At 51.1% G+C, this 26,833-nt stretch overlaps 1 protein-coding gene across 1 annotated transcript; it reads left to right on the forward strand.

Annotated features, from left to right (window-relative positions):
• LOC306807048 (hydrocephalus-inducing protein homolog) lies at window positions 1-25,702 on the forward strand (the record flags this gene model as incomplete). Its single annotated transcript, XM_079316301.1, has 23 exons — window positions 1-189; window positions 389-588; window positions 2,447-2,571; window positions 3,156-3,357; window positions 3,775-3,958; window positions 4,319-4,418; window positions 4,906-5,024; window positions 6,111-6,334; window positions 7,110-7,177; window positions 7,887-8,122; window positions 8,845-8,945; window positions 16,738-16,873; window positions 17,325-17,489; window positions 17,820-17,972; window positions 19,833-20,071; window positions 20,421-20,676; window positions 21,640-21,783; window positions 21,951-22,094; window positions 22,584-22,897; window positions 23,072-23,240; window positions 23,732-23,830; window positions 24,527-24,735; window positions 25,568-25,702. 23 exons carry the CDS (start codon window positions 1-3, stop codon window positions 25,602-25,604), a joined length of 3,813 nt encoding a protein of 1,270 aa, XP_079172427.1. The 3' UTR covers window positions 25,605-25,702.
• Window positions 25,703-26,833: the final 1,131 nt, after the last annotated feature.

Raw genomic sequence — 26,833 nt, forward strand, 5'->3', positions numbered from 1 at the left:
ATGTCCACCTGCCTCCACAAGTGGCAGAACCATCATTGCATGTCTTTCCCGCAGGTTTCTCATCTGGTGAAGGTCACCTTGGAGAGCTCCCCTTATTTCCAGCTGCTGGACCCCAATGACGTGTACCGCAAGCTGCCCCCGGGCCTCTCCAAGACTGTGAGCGTCCTCTTCACCCCTGGGCACAACCGGGTGAGTCTGCAGCTCCCCAGAGACTGGAGTCTTCTCTGCAAAGTGAGCCTGCAAGGCTGCATCCAGAGCATCTGGCCTGGGTTTTGAGGACCTCTGCTGGTTTCAGTGGAACTGCACTGGATCTAGAGCTGGGAGATACTCTGCCCATGCTGATGATGGGGATAAATGCCCTGTGCTGAGACAGTTTTTTTTCCTGCAGGATTACTTCCACCGGCTCATCTGTGTCACTGAAAGGGAAGAGCTCATTGTGCCAATTCGGGCCATTGGTGCCCGAGCCATCCTGAACTTCCCTGACCAGCTGGATTTCTCACAGTGCCCGGTCAAGTACAGCACCCAGAAAACTGCGCTGCTGCGCAATGTTGGCAACCGGGAAGCTCATTTCCAGCTGAGCACCCAGAGGTGAGGCAGCTCATCTGTCCTTGTGCAAAACTCCTTTGGGTGACAACAGAGCTGCTAAAGAGCAACAAAAGAAGCAGAGCATGGGAGCTGCTGCCCCGCAGCCCTGGCTGGAAATGGGCAGGACATGTGGGCTTTGCTGTTGCTTCTCATGGTTTATGCAGGATGCAGCCTTTGAGCTTTCTCTGTCCAGATTTCCTGGAGGCAGGTGGAACATGTTGGTAGCTGGCTTGCACCCTCCTGGGCACAAGCAGCTTCTGAAATGGTTACTCACCACTGTCAGCCAAACAGAGCCCTTCTCTGGGAGGCCACGGGCACGTGGCTTTCCCGTGGTCCTCTCAGGAGATGCTCGGCGTGAGCTGTGTTGTGGACAGCCTGTGCTGTTCCTGGCAGTCTCAGAAGATAATCAAACTGTTTCTCCTGTTGGCTGAGCTGGAGAAGATAATGCATTTTTGACATGGTATCTGCAAGGAAACCAGTTCAGTTGGCTGGTGGCGAGTTGAGGGTTACTTGATGCCAGAGATCTTGGTGTAGGAGCTGAGGTCAGGAATGCAGCACAGACCTGCTGTCTAACCTGGCACAGCTGAGTGGTTTTGATTTTTTCCCTGGCAAAACAGAGGCCAAAGACAAATGGACTTTTCTGCTCTGAAACTTGAGGGTCTGAGAGGAGCTTCCACCAAAGCCTGCCCAAGTTATTTAAGCAGGCTCCTCAGATGCTTTTCAAACACACTGCTGCTTTTGACTGTGCAAATGTGTAGGCAGGCACTTGTAAATCCATGCGCAGCTTTTCTCTGGGATTTCCAGACTTTGTTTTGTCACCATTAAAACTGATACCCAATAAAGTCTGGTATCCTTTTGTAATGTGCTTGCCAGCTGTTCTTCTAAGTGCTCCAGAGCATGTTGGTTCCTGCTTGATAGGGATTTAAAGAGTTTCTGAACTTCATCAATTGCAGTATCAATTACTGCATCAAATATTGCAGTAGATGAAATAGAGCCTGGGTGCATTGACAGAGGGAAAGATGGAGCTTGTGATCTTCTGACTCTGTACAGAATTTTTCAGCATAGAGATGGAGTAATGGCTGCTTGAACTTAACAGAATGGATTTATTAAAGTAGTTAAAGCTGTTTGACTTCAGCTCTTACACCATCACTAAAAAGTAAGGCATGTTAAAATGAGAGGATATTTGGGGTTTTTCCTGCAATAGGTGTTAGTGGACAGATGAGGTAATTGAATTAGCAGTAACTTTTCTGTCTTCCTTGGGTGAGAGGCAGCTTTTAATGAGATCGATTCTCCCAAAATCAAATCATGTCATCATGGCAGCGAAGGCACAAGTGTGCAAAAGAACATTTGGTTATAGCAGGTAACTGTACCATGGGACTTGAAGTAGATTGCGTCCTCCTTGCACACAGTGTTTACCAAAAGTGCAGGTGAATGGTGTACTGAGAGTCTTGCTCACAAAGTTGCCAGCTTTGCTCACTTGTCAGCTCTGTTTGTAAATCATGTCAGGAGTACTAGGTCCTTGCTATCCTCACGGCTATAACTTTTGCCCAGCTCTGTCAATAAGGGGAGCTGATGTCTGCAGAGAGTAAGCAAGATGCAAATGACCCTTGAGCCTCATTGCAGAGAGCTGGAGGCAGAGTATGGGGGAGACGAGGTCATTTTATCCCACGGGATCTTGCAAAGGAAGGCTGGGTCTCCTCGCACTGGAGCCAGTCGCTGTTTCTGATCCTGTCTGTTCTGTCTCCTGCTGACGGTGGGGGTTTTGCTCCTTGCTTGCACAAGCGAGCAGAAGTGAACTGGACTGCAAAAGGGATAACATGCCCAGATGTCCCCCAAGAGTCCTGATATCTCTGTGTTGCAGCCCTTTCTCTGTCGTTCCGGCCACGGGAACTCTGGGCATCGGTGACAGCGTGCAGGTGACAGTGGGATTTCTGCCAATGTGGACTGGTGACTATTCCACGTCCCTTGTCATGCACTACGACACAGGTGAGTGCTGGGCACTGCACAGGGCACTCCCTGCATCCCTCTGAGCAGAGTCCTTTCTGAAGCAGAAAGGCCAATATGACCATGGGTTTAAAGATGGAGATGATGATAGTTTTCATGGTGTTCATGTCGTAGTCATCTAGTTTGTAGTCGTTTGTCATCTTGACACCATAGTCGAGCTCCATGGAAATGCCATTTCTAGAGAGCATGTCTGATATTTGTTGTTTGCACCTGGCCTGGGAAGCACTCACCTGGGAAGCTCAACAGGAACGGTGAACTTGGTACTGAATCTGAGCCCAGACGAATCCCAGGAATTGGTTGGGAATAACGAAGGTTTGAAAGCTCTGGAAATGAGGCAGCTTTTGGTAGGGCACTGTTCTAGAGAGTGAAATGCTGGCACAGGTTGTCCAGGGCATCCTCATGCTGTGCACATGCAGTTCTCAGGCTGTGACAGACGCACTGACCCATGGAACTGCTCATTCAGCTAAAAGCTGCAACACTTTCTCCTGAGACCTGTGGTTTGCTCTGACCCTTGTGCTTCCATCAGCCAGTGAGCTGAGCAAAGACTCCCCTTTGCTTTGTTGCAGGTGAAGATACCCACACAAGCCTTCATGGAAGAACTGTGGATGTGGACATCAGGCTGGACAGGAACACCCTGGCGTTTGGGAAGACATACATCACCCAGTCAAAGCTCGCAACCGTGCTCATCCACAACCAGAGTGATGTCACAACGTGCTTCCAGTGGAAGGCTGTCGGCACTCAGGAACAGGAGAATCACCTGAAGCTGAGGTGGGTTTGCAAGATCCATTGTGGTGACATACCTTGCCCAAGGGGTCAAACTAACCTATGGCCTCAGGTGATACTGGTGCTTTTGAATGGCCTAGGGTAAGTAAACCATCCCATCTCTACCTGCCTCCCCCAAGCAGTTCCACGTCTGGAAAAGCCTCTTGAGGTGGCTGGTGGGTTCCCCCTCAGCTATGGCAGAGGATTTGAGCCAGGAGGTCCTCTTGAGGGCTGCTGGCTTTGGAAAGCTCTCCTGAGCTTGCAAGTGTGGAGAGTGGAGTGCAGAGTGTGGAGTGAACAACAAGCCGTCCTCAGGTCCATTTGGGAGCCCATGGCAAGGAGCTGCTCCTGCACTTGCACTTCTCTCTGCAGATACGTGGCTTACGAAACAAGCTGCTGGGTTTGTCTCTCCTGTGGCTGCAGGCAGTATCTCAGGCTGTGTAGGCAGGAAAAGGACAAGTTGTCTGATTTTGTGACGGAGTGCGGAGTGGACGCCACTGGCCAAGAACGCTTTGCTCTTGTCACCCGCAGCCTCCAGAGTGAGAGGGCAAAGGTGGGAGAAGATCCCATGCTGCTCTCTGATGACATTTTCTCCCTTTGGCCTAAGGTAAGTGATGGCAGAGAACCTCCCTTCCTGCTTCTCTTCCTCCTCCTCCTCCTCCTCATCCCTGAAGAAGGTCACTTGACCCATCCCTGCCTCAGCTGGCTTTGTGTGCCAAGAGAGAAGTCATCTGCATTCTGCTGAGCTCAGAGTGCTGGTTGCAAAGAGCGTTTCTGCCCTGTAGGCTCCTGGCAGGCAGCAGGAGGCTGACTAAAGCTTCCAGACTCTGTTATCAGGGTCATTGATGAGTGTTACTCACTCCTTGTTTGTCCCTGATGCTCTAAAGAAAGGCTTGCAGGACTGTGGTTGAAAACAAGAAATGGGAATTTTGAAGGGAAATGTTTTTGTTGTCTCCTGCTGCTGTAGGAGGGCGAGATCAGGCCCAAGTGTTGGGCTGAAATCAGCGTGTTGTTCAAGCCCCAGGCAGCCCAGCTCTATGAGCAAACAGTTTACTGCGAGGTCACAGGTACGGCTCCTTGCCCTGCCTCTCTCTCCGCAGCCAAGGCGAGGTGCAAACGCTCCCCCAGCTCCCCGGGCTCCTGTGGGATTGCTGGGAAGGGTCCTGCTCAGCAGGGCAGTGCTGGCACATCCCATGTCCCTGCAGCTGCCGGGGCATGCCCTCTCGTTTGACTTTTTCCCTCTCAGCTCCTCTGAATGCCTCCTGTATTTAGCGTGCTCCTCCTCCCTTGGGAAAAACACTCTCTGAGGTGCACCCAGAAAGAGGAAGAACACAATTTCTGGCATTCCCTAAAGTTCCACTATCAACAGAGGGGTAGAAGAAAGGATGGTCTCTATGGGTATATCTCCTGAGGGAAGAGAAGGGTCCGTATCTTCTCCTGGAACACCAGGAGCTGGTCTCATGCAGCTCAGAGTCAGGGACTAGCACTAAGGTAGCCTGGAGAATGCAGGGTAGCAGAAGGAATTACTGGGCTGAAACAGCAATCTCTCCCCAGGCCGTGAGAACAGGCTGCCCCTGCACCTCATAGGGGAAGGCCTCGGGCCCTGGCTCTGCTTCAAATATGAGGAACTGAACATCAAGAACGTTTGTGTCAGAGCAAAACCCAAATACGAGGTGAGCAGCAGGGCTGGGCTGGATCCTGCTGGCTCCTGGGGTGGCAGTGAGCCTAGTGGAGCTCTGCAATTCTGGGCAACTTGGGCAGCTGAGATACCAGCCACATAGGGGGGTTTCGTGGAATCTGGATCTTGCTGATGGGCTCAGGAAGGTCTGCTGTTCATGAAAGCCCAATCCCTTCTTCTGGGCAGCCTTCCTTGGGGACCAGCTGGGAGGCCTGCTGCAAATCGGCTTGACACGTGAAAGCAGCAGCGGGTCTAAAAGCTGCACGTTCAGAGGCTCTTGTTCCAGTCACAGACAGAAATCACCTTTGTGCTTAGGCTGTCCAAAAGCACCTGGAATCACGCTGCCTGCATTTGAGTTCAAGTCCATTGCAAAGAGTTTTCAGTCAAGGCCCTCCTGCCTGTTCCTGGGAGTCAGAGGAAAGCCATGCACCCTCCTGGCCCAGTACTGGTCAAAGTGTGTGGCAGTGCTTTCCCTTGCTGACCAGTCCCTCACCACACTTCAGCCATGGTGTATCTCTCTAGAAAGAGCAAAGTGTTTCTGGGAAGGAAGCAAAGGAACTTTTTTACCTCTTGGTTTCTGGTTGATCCCACATGCAATAAACAGCTTGACTGCAATGGAAGCTGAACATGCCCTGCCCATGGTGGGGTTGGGCACACCTGCAGCAGCAGCAGCAGCAGCAGCAGCAGCAGCAGCAGCAGCAGGAGCAGCAGCTCTATGCTGATTTCACTGGAAATGCTGCAATGCCCAGGGTTGCTCTTAGGGCCTTAAGGCTGTGAATGCACTTGGTGAATGCACCAGGAGCAGCTCCTCTGTGCTGCTGGTCAAAGTGGCCTCTCTGTGCCAGTGGGGGAGCCCCAGAGTGGTTATGTGGTTATGTGAAGTTTATCACTGCTTTGCATGAAAACCCCAAAGCCATACAAAATTGTATTTCAAAGTTGTAATTTTTGCTTGTGTCATGCAGCAGCACAGGGCATCTTCTGCCTTTTACAGGTGGGAATCGTTTAATTCCAAAGTACCTCAGATTTCTGTGGGAAAGGAAGATTCCTCACGTATTTGCATTTGGCTTTTCTGCTGCTGCAGGTGATCCTGCTCAACAAGGGGCCTATTGAGGCTCCCTTTAGGCTTGACCCTCCAGCCACAACCATGGGCTCCTGCTTCACCTTCCTGCCTCAGGAGGGCATCCTGGCACCCAAGAGGCTCCAGGTCATCCGCATCTCCTTCTGTCCAACCACCATGGGCGAGCTCCAGGAGCAATTCTACTTTCATGTGACTGGATCCCCTAAGCCTGTCACCTTGACTCTCAGGTGAGGAGAGCTTTGGGAGCTTGCTGGGCACATCTGTAGCTGCCTCTGGTTCTGGCATCCCTTTAGTGTGGGGGTGCCTGCTGCCCTGTGTGGGTACCCAGGAGCTGGAGTGACTACTCCCTGCAGGGATGTCTCCTGCTTAGGCTGTGGCAGGCAGTGGGATGGATCAGCTTTGGGCAGTAGCTGCTCTGGGATGTCCTACCTGAACACCCAGCAAGGTCCCCAGGGCTTTGGAGATGGGCCAGCCTGGGTGATTTGGCACCAGCAGCAGTGCTTTTAAAAACTTCCCTTAATAATCCATCCCAGATGGGCAGCAGCAGCCTCCCCTCACCTCGCATGGCCACGCTGTGGGGGACAAGCTGTGCTACCAGCTCCTGTGCAGAGAGTGCTCTGGTGCCTCCTTTCCCCAGCCAGGAAAGGGCTGATGTGGGAGGCAGGGAACTGTGCAGCAGGAACTGTCCCAAGGATGTGGGCTGGTGCCATTGCAAAGGTTAACATCCTCACTCAACAAAGGGTAATGGTGGAAAAAAAGAAGAAAAGTGAGACAGGAGAAGTCCAAGTCTCTTCTCAGGAGCACAGCAGCTTTGAGGGCTTGTCCCCAGCAGTCTGTCAGCTGCCTTCTGTCCACGTGGCTGCTGTGCTGGGCACAGGCTGTTGGCTTGATTTGAAACCCAGGGTGTCTCTGAGAGCAGCTTTTATCCACGCCCTCCCGAAGGACACCCGAGCCTTTGCGAGTCCCTTGAACAAAGCCACTCTTCCTTGCTTTGTCCTGCAGGGGCTGTGTCGTGGGACCCACTTTGCGTTTCGACGTGCCCGCCCTGCACTTCGGTGACGTCTCCTTTGGTGAGTGTGCCCTGGGCTGGCGCCAGAGCGGGAGCGCTTTGTGTGCTGCTGGAATGGAGCACTTGAACAGAGGAGCGCTAGTGCCTCCAGCACAGCCTCTTCAGCCTGGTCATTCCAAGGCTGCTGGTGCCTCAGGTACCCTTTTGCCATCGTGAGGTCAAAGAGGACCAAAGGAATAGAAAGTCAGCATCGCTGTTTGGCCACTTCTCATTTCCTGTTGAATAAGTGGCACAATAAAAAAAAAGGCAGCAGGCAGGAATATGGTTCTGCAACAGCAGATGCATCCTGCTTCATCTGATTTTGCTCCTAAGGCTTCTTCAGCTGAGGGCAGCTGTTTTATCATAGCTTCTTGTAACTGTGCTGCTGCCTGTTGTCTACATCTTGTCACCTCAATGGCATTTGAGATTGTGACATCCTTCTTGTGCCTCTCTGGTGCCTGTTTTGTGCCCTTTGTCCTTTTTGTGCCTCGCTTGCCTCCCCGCTGGAGTCACTGCTGGAGCTGGCAGTGATCACTGTTGAAGGGCATGAAGGCTGTGGGAGATGTCCCCTCCACACAGAGCTGGCCAGCCAAACCATATATCCTCTGCAAAAAGCTGTAGTTCGGCTAACAAAGAGGCAAAATGCAAGCAGGGTTTTATCCTGCCAGGATATTGACACCAGGATTCATGAGATGTTGATGCCTAACGGGATATTTGTGTCCTTTCCTTAGGTTTTCCTCACACCTTGGAGTGTCGCCTGTTCAACGCCTCCCTGGCACACATGCTTGTGGAGCTCCGTGTTGCTGGGGATGGTTTGGGAGAGTTGAGCGTTGACAGCTTCACTCAGAAGAACACGCTCAGTAACCATTTCTGGAGGGAGGGAGCTCGAGGTTCTGTGGGGCCAAGGGAATTTGCTGTAAGTCCCTGCAGAACGACTGTCCGTGCCCTGAAATCCCAGCTGATCAAGGTAAGGGAAGAGTCCAGCTGCTGGGGCTGAAGCTTCACTGCAGTGTGGGAGGGCTTTAGCTCTGCTGCCAGCTTTGGGCGTCGTGCAGTGAGATCTGCACTGGCCTGAGGCCCCTGTTAGCTGGGTTACTCGGGATATTCCTCAAGGATTCCAAAATCACAAGCTGAAATCATACACCAGGTGGTCAAGTACTGCAGCCATTCATGTGTTTTTGTGAGCAATTTCTTTGATGACAGGTGGGCAGAGGAAGGATGAGGACAGAAGGTGGCTGTTCAAGAGAGAGATATCATTGTATAAAGTAGTTTTCTTCCTGGTCTCCTTTCTCATTTCCTGGGCAGCAGATGAGTGTACTCAGTGCAGGGATCTTCAGTGGCGACAGGAAAGACTCTGCAGTCGTGAGCTGCCCAGCATGTGCTGGGCCACACTTTGCCCTCAGCTTCCTGCTGTAAAGCTGGACTCGTTGTGTTCAAGGCAGCAGACGACTTCTGCATTGATATTGTTGCAGCCAGGTGAAAACTGACTTAGTCCCTTGAACAAATCTGATATGGCTAGAAGGTTTTTGTTACTCCCAAAGACTGTGCTCTACTTATGGACCAGCAGAGGAACTAAGGCAAAATCCTCCCTTTCTGTAGCATGGAAGAAGGTTTGGAGGACAGCACCCATGGGTGATGAGATTTTGGGAGCAAGCAAATCCTTGCTGCACTTCTTTTCTCTTCTACCAGATCACGCTGTGCTCCAACACGGCCAGAGAGTACAAGCTGGAGCTGGTGGTGGACGTGATTGGTGTTGGCCTCAAGTGGTTGACACTGCCCCTCACAGCCAGGTACCAAGGCTTTCCTCGCAGCCTCTTGTCTTTCCTCGTGTATCCAGCGCCAGCACTCTGCCTGGCAGCAGCTCCCAAGGAGAAGTGCTGCTTAATGAGCTGCATCTGCCCATCTAGACACGAGCAGAGTGCTAGGAAAGCAGCCCATGGTTGAGATGCCCCCCTGCTCCCAGCCAGGCATGACCCTAGGCCTTTTTCTAAGGGAGCCAGAATAACATTCATTGCTGGCCTGGGGCTTGGTGCTTGAGATGTAACAAACTTCCTGTCCAAGTTTGGGACAAATTTTAGGAAAAAAGACCTCCAAAGGGTCCCCTCCCCCCTTACAATTCCTTCCTTCACTAAGCTCAGAAAGAATTTTCTTCAGGGGAAAGTGGAAAAAACTTTTTATTAACAAAATACAAAAGAAACACTTCCCAGCACAGACCCAGATTGAGATGAACTCGGCAGATCTTCGCCGGGAAGGGCAGCAGAGCTTCTTTGGCAGACTGCCAGAGGTGGTCTCCGAAGTTCAGATCTGTGTCCTCTGGAGCCGGTGCAAATCTTAGGGATGGGGGGGGGGGAAAGGGAGAGGGGCAGTTTAGGCAGCTGGGGGGGGAAAAGCAGCTGAGCAGCTGAGGGGAGGGGGGGCAGGGGGGCAGCAGAAGCAGCGGCAAGCAGCAGCCAAAGCAGCGAGCAGCGGAAGCAGCGGCAAAAAGCCCCAAAAGCCGAAAAACACCCGGCTAGATAAAACAGCCCGGGGGAGGGGCCGGCAGCTCCATGGTGGAGGGTAGGGAGAGGAGCTAGTCAAAACATAACCCATAACATTCCACCCCTTATCCCATATCGTGATCATTGACACACGATTGGGATACACACTTACTAGGCACAAACTTTCTCTGACTTGCTCAAAACCTTCAACACTTACACATCTCCTCCTTCTCACTTGCTCAGGCCTTTGTCACTTACACATTTCCTTCTATTCATAAAATCTGGCATACAATGGTAGTGGCACTCAACAATAATATTTGTGTACAACTTTATCCTATAATCAGATCTCCCTGAGGTACACAGCAGGTTGTTTCATCCTTCTGCATAATCCACCAAGTACATCCTGGTCCTTGAGCAAAGGCAATCCCACGAATGGGTTTGCCTGTACTCGAGGCAGGATGAATCCATACTGTCTTCCCTAGCAACCCTCTGACATGGGCCACTGGGACTTTATCTCCATCTATCACATTAAGGCCTTCAGACTGGGCGGGACCTGCTCGGTTGGTGGAACCTCGAGTGTTGACTAACCAAGTGGCTTTTGCCAGGTGCTGCTCCCAGTTTTTTAGAGATCCCCCACCCAATGCCTTTAATGTGGTTTTCAACAATCCATTGTACCTCTCCACTTTACCTGCAGCTGGTGCATGGTAAGGGATATGGTACACCCACTCAATACCATGTTCCCTAGCCCAGGTGTTGACAAGCTTATTTTTGAAAGGAGTCCCATTGTCTGACTCAATTCTCTCAGGCGTACCATACCTCCAAAGGACCTGCTTTTCCAGGCCCAGGATGGTGTTGCGAGCAGTGGCATGGGACACAGGGTAGGTCTCCAACCATCCGGTGGTGGCTTCTACCATGGTCAGCACATAACGTTTTCCCTGGCGGGTCTGAGGCAGTGTGATGTAATCAATCTGCCAGGCCTCCCCATACTTGTATTTGGACCACCGTCCACCATACCAGAGGGGTTTTACCCGCTTGGCCTGCTTGATGGCAGCGCAAGTGTCACAGTCATGAATGACTTGGGTAATGCTGTCCATGGTTAGATCCACCCCTCGGTCTTGTGCCCACTTATAGGTGGCATCCCTACCCTGATGGCCTGAGGCATCATGGGCCCATCGAGCCAGGAACACTTTTCTCTTATGTTCCCAATCTAAGTCTATCTTTGAGACCTCTATCTGTGCAGCCTGATCTACCTGCTTGTTGTGCCTGTGTTCTTCATTAGCCCGACTCTTGGGAATATGGGCATCCACATGATGGACTTTCATGGGGAGCTTCTCTACCCGAGTGGCAATGTCTTTCCACTCATCAGCAGCCCAGATTGGTTTTCCTCTACGTTGCCAGTCAGCCTTTTTCCACCTTTCCAGCCAACCCCACAGAGCATTGGCTACCATCCACGAATCAGTGTAAAGGCAGAGCTTTGGCCATTTCTCTCTCTCAGCAATGTCCAAGGCCAGCTGAACAGCTTTGAGTTCAGCAAGTTGACTCGATCCACCTTCTCCTTCGGTAGCTTGTGCAACCTGTCGTGTGGGGCTCCATACGGCAGCTTTCCACTTCCGGTTCATCCCCACAATGCGGCAGGAACCGTCGGTGAAAAGGGTGTAACGTGTTTCATCTGCTGGCAGCTGGTTGTACGGTGGAGCTTCTTCAGCCCGGGTCACTTGCGTCTGCTCCTCTTCCTCAGCGAGACCAAAATCTTCACCTTCTGGCCAGTTCGTGATTATCTCCAAAATCCCAGGGCGATTCAGGTTGCCAATATGGGCGCGCTGGGTGATGAGGGCAATCCACTTGCTCCATGTGGTGTCGGTGGCGTGGTGGGTAGAGGGAACCTTTCCTTTAAACATCCACCCCAGCACTGGCAGTCGAGGTGCCAGGAGAAGCTGTGCTTCTGTGCCAATCACCTCTGAGGCAGCTTGAACTCCCTCATAGGCAGCCAAGATTTCCTTCTCTGTGGGAGTGTAGTTGGCTTCGGACCCTCTGTAGCTTCTGCTCCAGAATCCCAGGGGTCGGCCTCGGATCTCACCAGGCACCTTCTGCCACAGGCTCCAAGACAATCCATGGCTCCCAGCTGCTGAGTAAAGCACGTTCTTCACATCTGGTCCCCTCCTAACTGGGCCAAGGGCTACTGCATGGGCAATCTCCTGTTTAATCTGAGCAAAGGCTTGCTGCTGTTCAGGGCCCCAGTGGAAATCGTTCTTCTTGCGGGTAATAAGGTAAAGAGGGCTCACAATCTGGCTGTACTCAGGAATGTGCATTCTCCAAAAACCGATGGCACCTAGAAAAGCTTGTGTCTCCTTCTTGTTAGTAGGTGGGGACATAGCTGTAATCTTGTTAATAACATCAGTAGGAATCTGACGCCGTCCATCTTGCCACTTCACTCCCAGGAACTGAATCTCCCGAGTAGGTCCTTTAACTTTACTCTTCTTGATGGCGAAGCCGGCTTCCAGGAGAATTTGAATAATTTTTTCTCCTTTCTCAAACACTTCAGCTGCTGTGTTTCCCCATACGATGATATCATCAATATATTGTAGATGTTCCGGAGCTTCACCCTTTTCCAGTGCAGTCTGGATCAGTCCATGACAGATGGTAGGACTGTGCTTCCACCCATGGGGCAGTCGGTTCCAGGTGTACTGCACGCCCCTCCAGGTGAAAGCAAACTGAGGCCTGCACTCTGATGCCAAAGGAATGGAGAAAAATGCATTTGCAATGTCAATGGTGGCATACCACCTTGCTGCCTTGGACTCCAGCTCGTACTGGAGTTCCAGCATGTCCGGCACGGCAGCGCTCAGTGGTGGAGTCACTTCATTCAATGCCCGATAGTCCACAGTCAGTCTCCATTCCCCATCAGATTTACGCACAGGCCAAATGGGTCTGTTAAAGGGTGAGTGGGTTTTACTGACCACCCCTTGGCTCTCCAGCTCTCAGATCATCTTATGAATAGGAATCACAGCATCTCGCGTTGTTCTGTACTGCCGGCGGTGTACTATTGAAGTGGCAATTGGTACTCGTTGTTCTTCTCCCTGCAGAAGTCCTACTGTAATTGGATTCTCAGATAGTCCAGGCAAGGTGTTCAATTGTCGAATACGCTCTGCCATCACAGTTGCAATTCCAAATGCCCATCTTAGTCCCTTTGGGTCCTTAAAATACCCACTCCGAAGGTAATCTATGCCCAAAATACATGGGGCCTCTGGACCAGTCACAATAAGATGTTTCTTCCAATCCTTTCCAGTTAAACTTACTTCCGCTTCCACCAGGGTGAAGTCCTGCGATCCACCTGTCACACCAGCAATTGAAACAGATTCTGCTCCCATGTGTCTTGATGGAAGTATCGTACACTGTGCACCTGTATCCACTAAAGCTTTATATTTCCGTGGTTTCGAAGTGCCAGGCCATCGAATCCACACAGTCCAAAAAACACGATTTTCCCTCGCCTCACCCTGGCTAGAGGCAGGGCCCCTCTAAGCCTGTTTCTCCTTCTTTTCTGGGGCATACATCTTAGAAGTTCCCTCAAGAGGATCAGACATGTCATTATCAGTATCACGTTCAGCACTTTGGCTGCGAGAGACAGGAGCGGCTTTCCTTCTGGTGGAACTTCCTCTTTCAATCTTTCTTTCCTTCAAATCCCGCACTCGTTTTGCCAGAGCAGCCGTAGGCTTCCCATCCCATCTTCTCATGTTCTCTCCAGAATCTCGCAAGAAAAACCACAATTCAGCTCGGGGAGTGTACCTCCTCTCCCAACTGGGGGAACGTCTGCGTTGGGTACCAGGGTTTCTAATCTGTACGGCTGAAATTTGGAGGAGGTCCTCCTTAATCTCCTCCCTGAGTTTCCGATGTTTTTTCTCTATTTTATCTTCTAAGTCTTGCAAGCGTGTTTCCACAGCTGCAATTCTAGCATGAGTCGGGCCATGTACTGCATCCGCATATGCACGAAGCTTCTTTCTTTGCCATATCGAGTACTGTCTCATACACCTCATCTCTCTTCATTATCGCTAGGGCAGACGCATACTCAGGTGGCCCAAGCTGCACAAGTTTTCTCCACATCACCGGTGTGCATGGTACCAGGTCTGGATTTCTAGTTGTTACATCATCCAAAAAAATAATTTCTGCTACTGCCATTTCCCTGAGGCGTTGGACCCCCTGCTCTATGGTTTTCCATCGGGTCTGCTGCACATATAAGTCATCTGCACACAGATATATTTGTGCCACGCTATCCAGGACCCGTGCCCAAAGGCTTTGAGGGTTAGCTCCCCTCATCACACCTTGGTCGATAACAGGATCATGAGACAGAGACCCCAAATGTCTCGCCTCAGAGCCATCCAAAACCGTGGCCTCCCCTGCTGCATCCCAGAGACGAAACAGCCAGCTAATAATAGATTCATCAGGTCTCCGGGTGTAATCTTTTCTTAAACCACGAAGATCCTTCAGGGAAAGGGATTCATTATTAGTCTCTGCTCTTCCATTAGTTGTTTTAACTCCTGATTTTACATCAGGAGGTGTTGAAGGTCCCTCTCCAGCATCATCATCATCATCATCTTCCACTAGCCTATCAGTCTTCTTGGTGCATTTCCTACTTCTCGTACTAGTAGCCACAGCCATTGGTTGGGGCTTTTTCTCCAGTTTAGCTGCTGGGTTTTGGCCTAGGGGGTTGGCTGCAACTTGAGTCACTGGGATAGGGGATAATTTATCTCCCTGTTCCCTCTCCTCTGTCTCCTGCTCTATCGTGCCTAGCAGGGTACGATATGCATGTGCCAGGGCCCAGCTCACTGCAATAATCCTTTTCTCTTTAGAACCATCCTGACACTTCCCCTTTAAGTACCTTGCAACCTCAATCGGATTTTGAATCTGTTCTGATGGGAATTCCCAAATTATGGGGTCAGAAAACTCCTTTAAAATCTGGCCCATTTTCTCCCATTTGCCATTCCACTCAAGATTCCTCCTGCCCAGCTTGACTCCCAAATCAGGAGTCCTCCCAGCACCTTTAGAAATCTCGGCCTTAATTTTGTATAAACTGCAAATGGTGCAACAAGAGCTTAACAAATTAACTGCCAAAAAGATAATGTCCTTAATATTCAGGGAGGTCTGAATATTTTCTAATACAGATGTAACTAATTCAGAGGACAGGAAAGGAAATAAAGGCAGAAAATCCTCTTTTCCTGCTTCTCCTCTAAGAAATAACACAAGCCATGATTTATATATTCCTGAAGCAGATTCCAACATTCTTATAAATGTCCTGTATGCCATTATCACCAAGCCTAGCCCGATGAGTATTTTGGTTAATACCCCTTTAATACAAAAACTTCGTATTAAAGAGAGCACCGGAGCTATCTCTGGATAAGTAAACAAGCCCAACGACCACAATGGTATTAACACTTCAAAGAAACTTAATAACCACCCATACAGGCAGGCTCCCACAACAAAAGACATTCTGGATTCAATAGACATACCAATACCAACAGTTGAAAGCAAAATATTATTAGAATAAAGTTTTTTCCACTTTTCTGGTTTCCCCGTACAGGCCACCAAAATAATTTGTCCAAGTTTGGGACAAATTTTAGGAAAAAAGACCTCCAAAGGGTCCCCTCCCCCCTTACAATTCCTTCCTTCACTAAGCTCGGAAAGAATTTTCTTCAGGGGAAAGTGGAAAAAACTTTTTATTAACAAAATACAAAAGAAACACTTCCCAGCACAGACCCAGATTGAGATGAACTCGGCAGATCTTCGCCGGGAAGGGCAGCAGAGCTTCTTTGGCAGACTGCCAGAGGTGGTCTCCGAAGTTCAGATCCGTGACCTCTGGAGCCGGTGCAAATCTTAGGGATGGGGGGGGGGGGGAAGGGAGAGGGGCAGTTTAGGCAGCCGGGGGGGGAAAAGCAGCTGAGCAGCTGAGAGGAGGGGGGGCAGGGGGGCAGCAGAAGCAGCGGCAAGCAGCAGCCAAAGCAGCGAGCAGCAGAAGCAGCGGCAAAAAGCCCCAAAAGCCGAAAAACACCCGGCTAGATAAAACAGCCCGGGGGAGGGGCTGGCAGCTCCATGGTGGGGGGTAGGGAAAGGAGCTAGTCAAAACATAACCCATAACACTTCCTAAGGGTTGTCTGTCCTTGCTCCTGCAAGTGGTGAACTTGTGCTGGCTTGTGAGCACCCTGCAGCATTGTTTTGGGACACAGTGAGCAGCCTGCTGAGAGCTGGGGTCTGGTTCACTTCAACAGTGCATGTGCAGTGGGGAAGAGGCCCAAGGCAGGAGTGGGGAGGGCAAAAGATCTTACAAAGAGCAAGATAGTCCTTGATGTGGCAGGTGAGCTCAGGTTTTGCTGCTTCCCTCTGGTCTTTTGAGTAATGTTCTCAGAGCTGAGGCCAAAGATTGATCTTGCTGTTGCAAAATTCTATCCTGCTATGCTGCTGTGGGTGTCAGTAGAATGACAAGTGAGATGCAGTTCCCTGGTGCTGTTCCTTCTCCCAGGAAGAGCCATCCAGTCAGTGCCTGGGCTGCAGTTCTGTCAAGCAAGTTCAGCTGGGGACAGTCAGGTAGAGACACGTAGGGCAAAGAACTGAGGGAGCTGTCGGAACTGGAAGGGGTTGATCACCCCTTGCTGGAAGAGACGACTCCGTTTTCAGGCAGGACAAGGGTGCTGTAGGAGAAAAGGGAGTCATTTCCACTGATACACCAGAGTCTTGTGTTCCTTGAACCTTGGTGGGCACTGGTACCCTTTGGAAAGGCTTCCCCAGAGCCTGGGGACTGTTAGAGGAGTCCTTGCAAGTGTCCTTGGGCAAAGAAGGGGCAAAACTGCCAGGACACTCGGGAACAGGGCACATGCTGTGCTTGGGCATTTGGAAGCCTCTGCAGTGCAAAGCCTCAGGGTTTGTCCCTCCTTGCCAAGAGGCGTTTGAGTGACAAGTAGTTCAAGGTGATTTGTCACTGTAGAACTACTGAATTTGTATCAGTGTATCAGTGAAAAGTCGGATTTGTCAAATGCCTTTTGCTCCGTTCCATTCTCTTTGAGGACAAAAGGTGTCAGTGCTCTCAGTATGTCAATTGCCTCGGGGTCATTTCCTTGCCCAGGTGCATGGCTCCTGCCCTGCGAGTGCTCGACCCTGTCGTGTGGTTCGGCCCCTGCTGCCTCAAGTTCCCCTACACGGAGAAGGTGACGCTTGTGAATGACAGCGACATTCGTGGCTGCTACCGTCTGCTCTCTCAGGTTTGCCTTGCCTCCAGCTCCTCCCCTCCAATGTTACTGGGGGGGTTATTAGGGGAATAAAAGGGTTTGGATCAGACCTTGCTGGTTTCTATTCAAACCTCATGGTTTTCTGAGAACAGAAACCTGAATACAAACTTCAGGAAACAGCTGAACATCTTGAAGAAGATGTTTATGTCCTAGTCTTTGACTTGTTTGCAAGTGGGAGAGCTTAGAGGGCAGTGAAAACCTGACACAAGGAGGCTGTCAGAACAGAAGTGGCTGTCTGTGGACGCAGCAACTTCTGGACCCCCTGGGGATGCTCAGCACCTACACCTTGTATCTTGTTGTTTGCCTTTTTGCTTTCTTCTGAGAATTTGTACAAGTGCGTGTGAGTTGCTCACACCTGCGGTAGATGTTAAGAAGTTTAATGCTTCCTCAGTTCTGAAGTTGCTTTTGATTCTGTGCCTTGTAGGAAGACAAGGAGAAGGCCTCTGCATGGTACTCCAGCTCTGAGCCGTCTGGGATTATTGAGGCTCACGGCTCGGTGCAGATCCCAATCACACTCGAGGCTCAGCAGCTGGGAGAGTGCAAGGCCACTGCTGAGGTGGCCATGTTTGGGAGAGAAGGATCCCCGCTGGTGAGAGCCAGGGGAGATGTGTGCCTGCAGCAGCTCTTGGCAGTGGGGCCTAGAGCAGACAGGGATTCTTCAGGAACTTGTGCTGTATGGCTGGTGGGGACAAGGACAGAAGGGATGGGTGGCACGAGTAGCAGCTTGTGGCTCTCAGGTGGGATCGCTGCAGACCCCACACTTGCTCCAGGCCTTCTGTTTCAGTCTACATCACTGACAGCTTCAAAGGGCCATCATTATCCCCAGTTTAGGACTGCTCTAGAAGCTGGCTAATGTTTTCAAACTCTCCTTGTTGAGATTCTTTTTTCTTTGACCTTTCCTACCTTCTTCCTGGAACAGGAACTCCATTTGCAGTGCATTGGCCATGGACCAGTTGTCTGTGTCCAACCAGGGGAGATAAACTTTGGCACTACCCGAGTCTTGAAAGACAAGTCCAAAAGGATCCACATTGAGAATCACAGTAAGATTCCTGCACCCTTCCGGGTAGAGATGGTAAGTGTCTGTGGGGCTGTTTTCCAGTGAAAATGGATGTTTAGCAGCAGCCCTTGACTTGGTTTTTTGTATGCAATGTTTCTGTATTGATCTGTGTGAGTGGAAGCAAGAAATTCCATCCGAGAGCAAGCAAGAGAAGCCAGGGTCTCAGGCATGCCTCTGTGAAATGGTTTGCAGAGAGGCTGGAGCACAAATGAGTCTGGATGATGTTTGCAATTCTCTATTTTGTGAAGATATTTAGCTGTGCAAGTCACGGTTTTGGGGGGCGGAGATCAAGAGAAGCCTGTGGCCCACTGCTTCTGAGAGGGCATGGATGTCCCCATGGATTCCCCATTCCATCTGCATTTGCTTTGTGCCAATGTTCCGTTGATGGCAGAAACCAGGGTGTGAGATCTGCCCTCAAAGGGCTCGTGGGAAGGCAAGCTTCACAGCTCCTGTGGCTCAGACCCATAGGGCTGTTGCACGCAAATGCACTGTGAGGGTTGTGCACCCCCTGCTCTCTGCAGCATTGCAGAATATCTCTGGAGAGCAGCTGCACAGAAAGGTCGTTTCATTGGTGGAGGTTACACAGAGGGGACAAGCAGCAGGGTTGGATCTGTAGCTGCTCCTCCGGAGCACAAGAAGCAGCCAGGAATGATCTGTGGCTTGGGGCTGAGTGGGATGTGCTCCTTGCTGGAGGGGGCATCTGTGAGGGGCTTGAAAACAGCTTAAAAAAAAATTTGATTTTCAAGACATTGGGTGGGTTCAACTTCTGGAGCTGGTTAAAGCCAGCCCTGACACTGTGGACTCATTTGTGTTTGTGGATAAAGCATTGGGTGCTGTGTTGGAGTTCAGGCTCAGCCTCCTGGGCCAAGGAGGAGCGGGGCAAATTTTCCTCTTGCTGCTTTTCCAGCTGTTTAGGGGATAATGCAGCCTTAAAGTGGGGGATTTTTCCAGGACAGTTAGCTGTGTCTAACTGCACAATGCAATTCTGCTTTCAGCCTCTTCAGGGAGCAGTGCAGCTTGGCTGGGTGGGCCCGGCATGTAAAGGATGGGTTTCACATGCTCGTACCAGGGCCGGACCTGCAGAGCTGTGTCTGTGCAGCTGAGCTGGTGCAAGGCCTTTCCTCCCTCCCCGGGGCACTTGCAGCTCTCTCACCCATCTGTAGAGGGAGGTCCATGAGAAAGCAGAGAATGAGATGCTTGGGAAGGCCATGCCATGTCCAGAGGGCATGTCCTGCAGGTGTTTTTCTTCTGCTTCTTGCTTTCCTGCTCTGCTATAACAGTTTAGAGGTGACTTTTCCAAAGCAGAGGGCACTGGGGGGCCTCTCCACAGCTGATGATGGATGGGGAATGAGGGCTTCAGATCTTTAGGGGATGTTGAGGAGCACTGATGGCCCCTAGAGAAAGGAGGCTTTGGGTTTTTTCAGCTGGCTTTGCAGAGTTATTCTTCAGGCTCTCAGCAGTGTCCTCCAGCTGTGTGGCTGCTGGGCTGGGATTTGAGCAGTCCTGGCTTCCTCCAGCCTTGAGCCTTTGTGCAGACCCAGCTCCACTGTCGGGAAGCCAGGAGGGAGTGAATAGCTTTCCTTGGCAAGCCCTCCAAAGAGAGTTGGCAGGGGAAATAACCTTCTCCTGAGGAGGAGCATCCCTTGGGTTGAGCAAAACGGGGCTAATGACCTCACTCTGTTAAAAGAAGCTAAAATACAGGTTGTATAAATTCTTGGAGGATTGCTGTTGCCAGACACCATAGCTCACATTGAGGGAAATAATAAATGTTTAGAGTTTTTACACTCATCTCTTTAGCCTTCCTGTTTCCTGTACCTCACAGCAGAGCAGGGTTTATGACCCCCATCCTAAGTTGATATTTGGCTTGTCTTACAGGCTGGGAGAGGCTCATGCTGGAGGATTGAGCCCTGTGAAGCAGTGATCCAGCCTACATCTGAGGTGGTGGTAACTGTGACAGCAAGCCTGGATGACACCAAGGAATTCAAGGGTGAGGTGAAGGTGTTAGTTGAGAACGGCCGTACGATCATCATCCCTGTCCGGGCTGTGGGCATTGGCACCACCATTGTCACCGACAAAAATCTGCATTCGGAACTCAACTTGAAGTCCCACTTCAGGTAGGAGACTCTCAGCTTCCGCTTCTGTGGGTTCAGCAAGGAATAATTTTTCCATAGTCCTTCAGGCTAGTTCTTCTTCAATACTCAAGGCCCCAGCTGTGTTTCCCTGAAGCCACAGGAGTTCCTTTAGAAATACATCAGCCGAGAGTCGCCGGATGTCCTGGAAAGCTCCAGAAATGGAAAAGCTGGAAGGCCTGGCCAGGCTGCAGCTCTGAGCCTGGGCAGCCTTTTGGGTGGAGGTTTTATTGCAGAAGGTGCAGTCGGGGAATGCGTCAGGGTGAAGCTGAAGCTGAGTGAGCCCAGGGCAGTAGCAGCTGCCGTGCCATTTTCCATCTCTCCTCTCTCCTAGCTGCAGTCCCTGCTGTTGCCGGTTCACGGTGACCAACAGAGGCCGCCGCGCCCAGCGGCTGTACTGGAGCACAGAGAGTGTCAGCACGGCCGGGCAGAGCACTGGCGGCCCTGCCCTCCGTGGCAAAAGGAGTAAAAACGCCTCCCGGAGCCGCAGGCGGGGCAGCCCAGTGTTCAAGGTGCAGCCGCTGCAGGTGGACCTGAGGCCGGGCCAGAGTGCGGAGATGGTGCTGAAAGGCTGCTCCAGCACTGCCCAGGTGAGGCCCCTGCCAGGGCAGAGCCTTCCCTGCCAGTTCCCCCCACGGCGGCTCCTTCTGCAGCCCCTGGACCTTTGCCTGGGAAAAGGAGCCAGTGACTTCAACAAACTGTTTTAAAGCCAGCTGCTTTGCTTGCTGGCCACCATCAGTTGCTAGGGCTCTTTTGTGTTTCCATAGCTACCATAAAGCTTGCTGCTCCCAAAATACGGGCTGAAGGAGGTACTGCTCCTTCGGGCACACAGGGGTTTCGGCTGCCGTGTGCTGAGGCAGAAAGGAAGAGCAGAGTCAATAAGTTGCGCTCAGACTAGAAGACCAGGCAGGAAGTAAATTAAACTACTGTCAAGTGCTTTTTTTCTGAGGGAAGCAGGGAGTAAAACAGGAGCCCTGTGAATGGCAGGAATGTCTGGAAGCAGCATTGCTTTTCCTCTGAAGACAAACATGGGCAGAAGGCTGGTCTAGCCCTGAGTCCTGGAGAGGGAGAACACAGCGTGCCAGCTCTAATGATCAGTGCAATGTCTACCCAGGCGGGAAACTGTTCCCAGGAATCATTGTAATTGACAAACTGACTTCTATTTCCTACTTTTCTATTCCTGCATGCTCCAGTCTTTCAGCCAGCCCTGGTGTCCCAGGGGCAGCCGGGTTTTGTAGCACCCTTGGAAAGCAACACAGAGGGGGAGATTTTAGCAGAGGCTTGGGACCTTTCCTTCCAGGGGAAATGAACTCTGCAGAGAAGCTGCCACCTAAGTCCAGTGTGCATTCCCTGGCTCCTTGAGCCCTGGGCACAGATATTTAGAGTAAATAGGCAATAGCACAGAAAGAAAAGAGAGCTATTGAGGAGAGAAGAGACTAATTACAGTCACTAAGAATAAGTGATAGGAATGGGGCCCACGGGTGGGTGGCAAGCCAGTGTGGGGAGCCTGGCCTGCCAGTACACACTGGGTGACAAGTGACTCTTGCATGCAGGAGGTGAAGGAGAGGCTGCTCTGTTATGCTACAGTAGGGAAAGAGATAGAAAAGAAACGGATCATGCAAGTGAATGTCACCTGCAGCTTCATTTGCCCTGCTGTGCAAATATCTTCCACAGCAATGACCTTCCGTGTAGAAAAGGTAGGTCTCCTGATTCCATGCAGGCATTTAAAGATGTAAATCCTAAACTGTCTGGAAATAAACAGAAACAGATGCACTTCTGGGGTTGAAAAATGTGAAATGCTTTGGAAGGGGAAGGAGGTCTATGGCCACTTGAGGTTGTTTTCCCTTGTCTCCCGTTTCTTTAGCAACCCAGCGATGTCCTGACGCTGCAGTACCAGCCTCTGTCTGTGAAAAACGTCTGCTCGCTGCCGTTCAGCATTGTGCTGCACTTGGAGCACCCGTTCCGAATCTGCAGCAAGGACCAGCAGCCCATCCCTGCGGATTCCAAGGTGAGAGTCTGTGGGCGTGTTCAGCGGGGTCTCAAGAGGAGGGATGTGGGGTGCACTTCTGTTGAGAGGCCCTCAAGTTGAGAAATTTATTCTGTAGTGTCAGCAGTGAATCAGCCAGAGCTGCATCAGCAGAGCTGCCGAGGGAATCCAAATCTTACCTGAATTGGTACCATCCATGGTGGCTGTAAAACACGAGGAGAGGGGAGTGGGAAAGCAGATCAGGGCAAGCCATGCACTAAAGGTGTCTCCTGGAAAGCATCCCAGCTCTCCAGCAGCATCCCCTTGTATTGCTGCTGGGCACAGAAACACGGGCCTGAGAGAATCTCGGAGCAGAGAATCTTGGAGTGGGCAGACAGATCCTCGTTGTAAAGAATGGAGGGTGGACTGAGAAGCCCATGCTGGGGTGGCACTTTGAGCATTTACTGTTTCCTGCTGTCACACTCTGGGACTTGATCACAAAGGTGATTAATGCTTTTCATCTCCTTGCAGCCCGTGAGGCTGGATGCAGGCGAGGAACTTAATCTCTGCATCCAGTTTAACCCAGCTTATGAGAAGGATTTGCACAGCCGGGTGGCAGAGAGGGTGCTCAGGATGCGCTTCAAGGAGCATCCTCATGAGGAGCAGATGATTGTTCGGGGAGAAGTCTACTTCCCCAACCTCGATCTGGAGTCCGAGTTCGTGGACTTTGGCTGCATCATCAATGACACCGAGCAAGAGCTGCGCATGGAGATGACCAACTGCGGCCCAATTGCTGCCCAGTACCACTGGTCACTGCTGACAGACCGCCAGCTGAACACCATAAGGTGTGTGCATCATGCCTGTGCTGCTCCAGCACGGACCCGCTCCAACCTGGTTTTGCAGTGGCTGTTCCCGAGCTCAGCACACCAGCCAGGGGCTGCATCCCACTGAGGAGCTGCTCTTGCAGGCATCTCTCTCTCCCACTACAAGTCCATGCTCACAGTTGTGTTATTTTTCAGGTTCAAGCCTTCACCACCTAAATTCAAACGCCAGTCTTCCAAGAAGGAGGGAGAGTTTCTGAGGAGATACTCCAAGGCTAAAAGTGTGGAGGAGCTAACCAAAACCCCTAAAACAATACAGAACTCTGCCCAGAAGCCAGCAGATGCAGAGGACTCCCCGGAAGCAGAGGTAGATTTTCTTGTGCACCTACTGCTTGTATTGTCTCCTCAGCTTGCACAGTTTTTCTGAATCGGGGGAAACAAAGGCGGAGAGATGCAATGAAGAGTGTGGCTGAATGTTTTCAGATAGAAGCATAAAAGTAATCGTCTTTATTTCCCACTTGTTGCCACGTATGCACAAGTAAACCAAGGAAATCCAAGTGGCCATCCTAGAATCCTTTAAGGGACTTTCCGTAGTTCCCACCCTCCCTGCCTGAGTGCTTGGGTACACCCAGTTCCCTCAGGCAAGTTTGATGCAGGAGGTGCAGATGGAGCCCAGGTCTCATCTGTGGGTGAGCTTGGAGCCACACTCGACTGATGGCAGGGACATTTTCACACTTGGTTTGTGCCCAGGTCCCTTTTCAGCTGCTGCTGGTGTGGTGAGGTGGTGGAGCCTGCAGCAGAGGGATCTTGCTCAGAGCAGCCAGCTGGTGACTGCAGCCCATGGTGCTTGTTTTCCAGGTGCTGCCATGCCCTGCTGTGGAGCCTCAGAGGCCGGTGAGGAAGCGAGCCTGGCGTCGGTTCTCAGAGGTGGAGCGCCCCAAGCCTGGCATGCAGGAGGTGAGTGGGGATTGGTCTCACGTCCATGTTCCCAATGTGGAAAGCGTTTCTGTAGCCCCACTCCCACTGGTGGCCCTCAGGGTTGGCCACAGAGGGGCCTCACATCCCTCCAAGCCCATCACAAAAAGGGCTGCTGAAGCAGCTGGTCACTGGAGAGGCCATGGGGGCAGTTTTGTAGGTCTGTCCCAGGATGCTCCCTGTGCAGCTCCTGTGCAGCTCCTGTGCAGGGCATTGCTCCCATTGAGCTCATCAGGTGGTCAACAGGAAACTTTGGTGGGAAATTTTGGCTGTAGCTGCTTGAAAGAGCAGCATGTAAATCAGAGAGAGAAGGAAAAGCTTCAGAAGTCAGATAAGCCTTTCCCCAGCTCCAAGGGATCCCAGCTCCAAGTGTCCTGTTCTTCTGAGGGCGGTGAGAAGTGTTTCCAAAGACCAGCTCTGCAGCAGAGAGAATTTCTTGCTGCCGAGAGACATTCCAGTTGACTTTAATGTAGTGTTTACTCATGGATAAGTGATAATGGGAGAAGATTTTTCCCATGGTCCCTGCCCTGGTGAGTGGCACGGACACAGGATGAAATTAGGGTGATTCTGGCTGTTTGGAGAACAGGCCACTCCAGCTATGACTGTGCTTTACTGCAAGGCACAGCTGCTCTTCTGCATCCATTTGCACACTCAGCACCTCGATCTCTCCCCAAGCAGGTTTTTGATGTGCGGCCCCTGTGGGGTGAGCTGCAGCCGGGAGAGAGCCACACGGTCACCTTCACCTTCTTTGGCCACGCCAACATCGTCGCCCGTACCACGGCGCTGTGCCACGTGCAGGGAGGCCCCACCTACCAGGTGGTGGTGGCTGGGGAGGCTTCGCCCCTGGCTACCAACTGGATGTGGAAGAAATGGACTGAAGGCCTCAGGTAGCACAGGCTTCTCCTGGCACAGCTCCTTGTCTTGGAATCATGGCCACTGAGTTCCTGGCCGCCTCAGTGCCAGGCTCTCTCCCCTTCTCAGCTCCTTTCTTGGCTCTGGGGCTCGAATACAACCTTGGAGAGATATGTCCAGCATCCAAGCTGATATAAAGTGCCCATCTCCACCCTCCCCGAGAGCCAAGCACACACGCACGCCCTTCAACAAAGTGACTCCATTTGATCCCCTTTGCACCCGGCCAGAGCAGTCCCTGTCCCCTCTCCCCTTGGATGGCTCCTGGGGAACTCACATTCTCTCCCGACCGCCAGCTTTTCTGTCCCCTCTTCTCTCGTCCCACTTCCTTTTGGTCAGCTCTTCAACCTGTCCCTCTCCCAGCTCACAGCAACACCCAACAAACCAACCTGAACAAACCCAAACAACCCAAACAACAACACAGAGAACCAACAGCTTTCGTTCTTTAACTCAATAACCTTTTGCCTTCATCTCACACACCTCATCTGCCATCTCCTTTGTTTCTCCTGGCTGCTGGTTACCCCTCAGAGTGCAGAGGACCTGGTCCCCGGGTTCATTTCTTACTGCTCTTGCCCTTACATGGTTTTACCACCTCTCTGTAGTGGAACTGGTGAACTTTGTGATTTCCAAAAGGCCTCCTTCATGACAGCCCCCATTTACTTTTGTTATTGGTGTATGATTTCATTAAGCATTTCTCTCCTGTTCTGGAATACAGACCTTAAGCAGAAAAAAATTGTTATTTAAAAAAAACAAAACAACTTTGCCTATTTCTATACCTGTATGATGGGAATGATGTGGTTTCTTCTGCAGTGCTGATGATGACCTCTTGAAATCAGATGAGGATTAAGAAACCGAATCATCCAAATATTCTTCAGAAGACAAAGCTTGACAAGTTCAGTCCTGAAATTCTTTCAGGAGCTGGGAAGCTCTGCATGAGGAAGTTTTTCTTTGACATGTGACAACATGGAAATTCACTTACTCTGAAGGATTCAATGAATGAACTGAAGAACCTACTGTGTGATAAGAACCTTGAGGATTGGCATTGGCATATTTTGTTTACCAATAAAGCATGGAAAGGAATGTCTTATGTGAAGAAATCTGTGATTGCTGAGCTCTCTAGCCAGACATGGTGCAAATTACATGAGATCCTGCACAGTCTTCCTCTTCTTCCAGATGAAGCTTTTAGGGACAGAGAGCTGGATTCTATCCACCTCTGTGAAGTACCTGGAGCTTTTATAGCCAGCCTTAACTATGACTTGAAGTCCCACCGTGTCCCTTGCCACTGGAATTGGACAGCCAATACTCTTAAACCCGTATCATGAAGCCCATGACACCCTTGTGATGATCATGGACAATGATCTCCTAGCAATGCATTACCTTGGTGGTACTTTGGCCCAGATAACCCTGGGGATTGTGGCAGACTCGTAGAGAGAGAACTCTTGGTCCAGCGTGAGGTGTATGATCATGTGGATCACTAGGACTAAAGTTATGGCTAATTCAGTACCTAAATATTGTCAATGCAGTATAAAATATGAGCAGGTCTAAAGGGCTATAATGTAAGCAGGTTTGGTTGGAAATTTACAGATTTACAGTCTTTGGCATTGCAGAACTCCCAGAGACAAAGCACCAAAGCACCTGTGGAGCTACTTGAGGATTTTATCTCTGGACATGACTGGATCTTAGTTGGATCTGCAGACACAAGCATCAGAAAGCCTGCTGGGGTGTGCAAGGAGCTCAAGTGGCACAGGGGGAGGGTGGCACAAGCCTTTCAGCTCTTGCTCCTTGCCAGGTGCAAGGCTTGGCTTGATGCTGCAGCTCTTCCTCTACCTTGTGGACACTTTCCCATCAATCATGGGATTTCAAGGCCAGAAGAGCAACCTGCATGAGGTGCACTCCCAAAGACAAAGGTGTTTGTTATGGGTTGATGTTTGGACTGGCTCCTCTCCTTGCTTCCCCCATGCAGCTGCTGGCCCCTCCCTCGGGCTGTTTTATCTAGGCTGGTGTTTTCCAGCTGGCTGCTGCTGTGCCTCGCTTCTTGGGCTGTCTTGCTCTCTGCCGTCCTCTCAGCTGCACCCC

Source organism: Erithacus rubecula, assembly GCF_903797595.1.
Source record: "Erithacus rubecula genome assembly, chromosome: 12".
Classification (NCBI taxonomy): Eukaryota; Metazoa; Chordata; class Aves; order Passeriformes; family Muscicapidae; genus Erithacus; species Erithacus rubecula.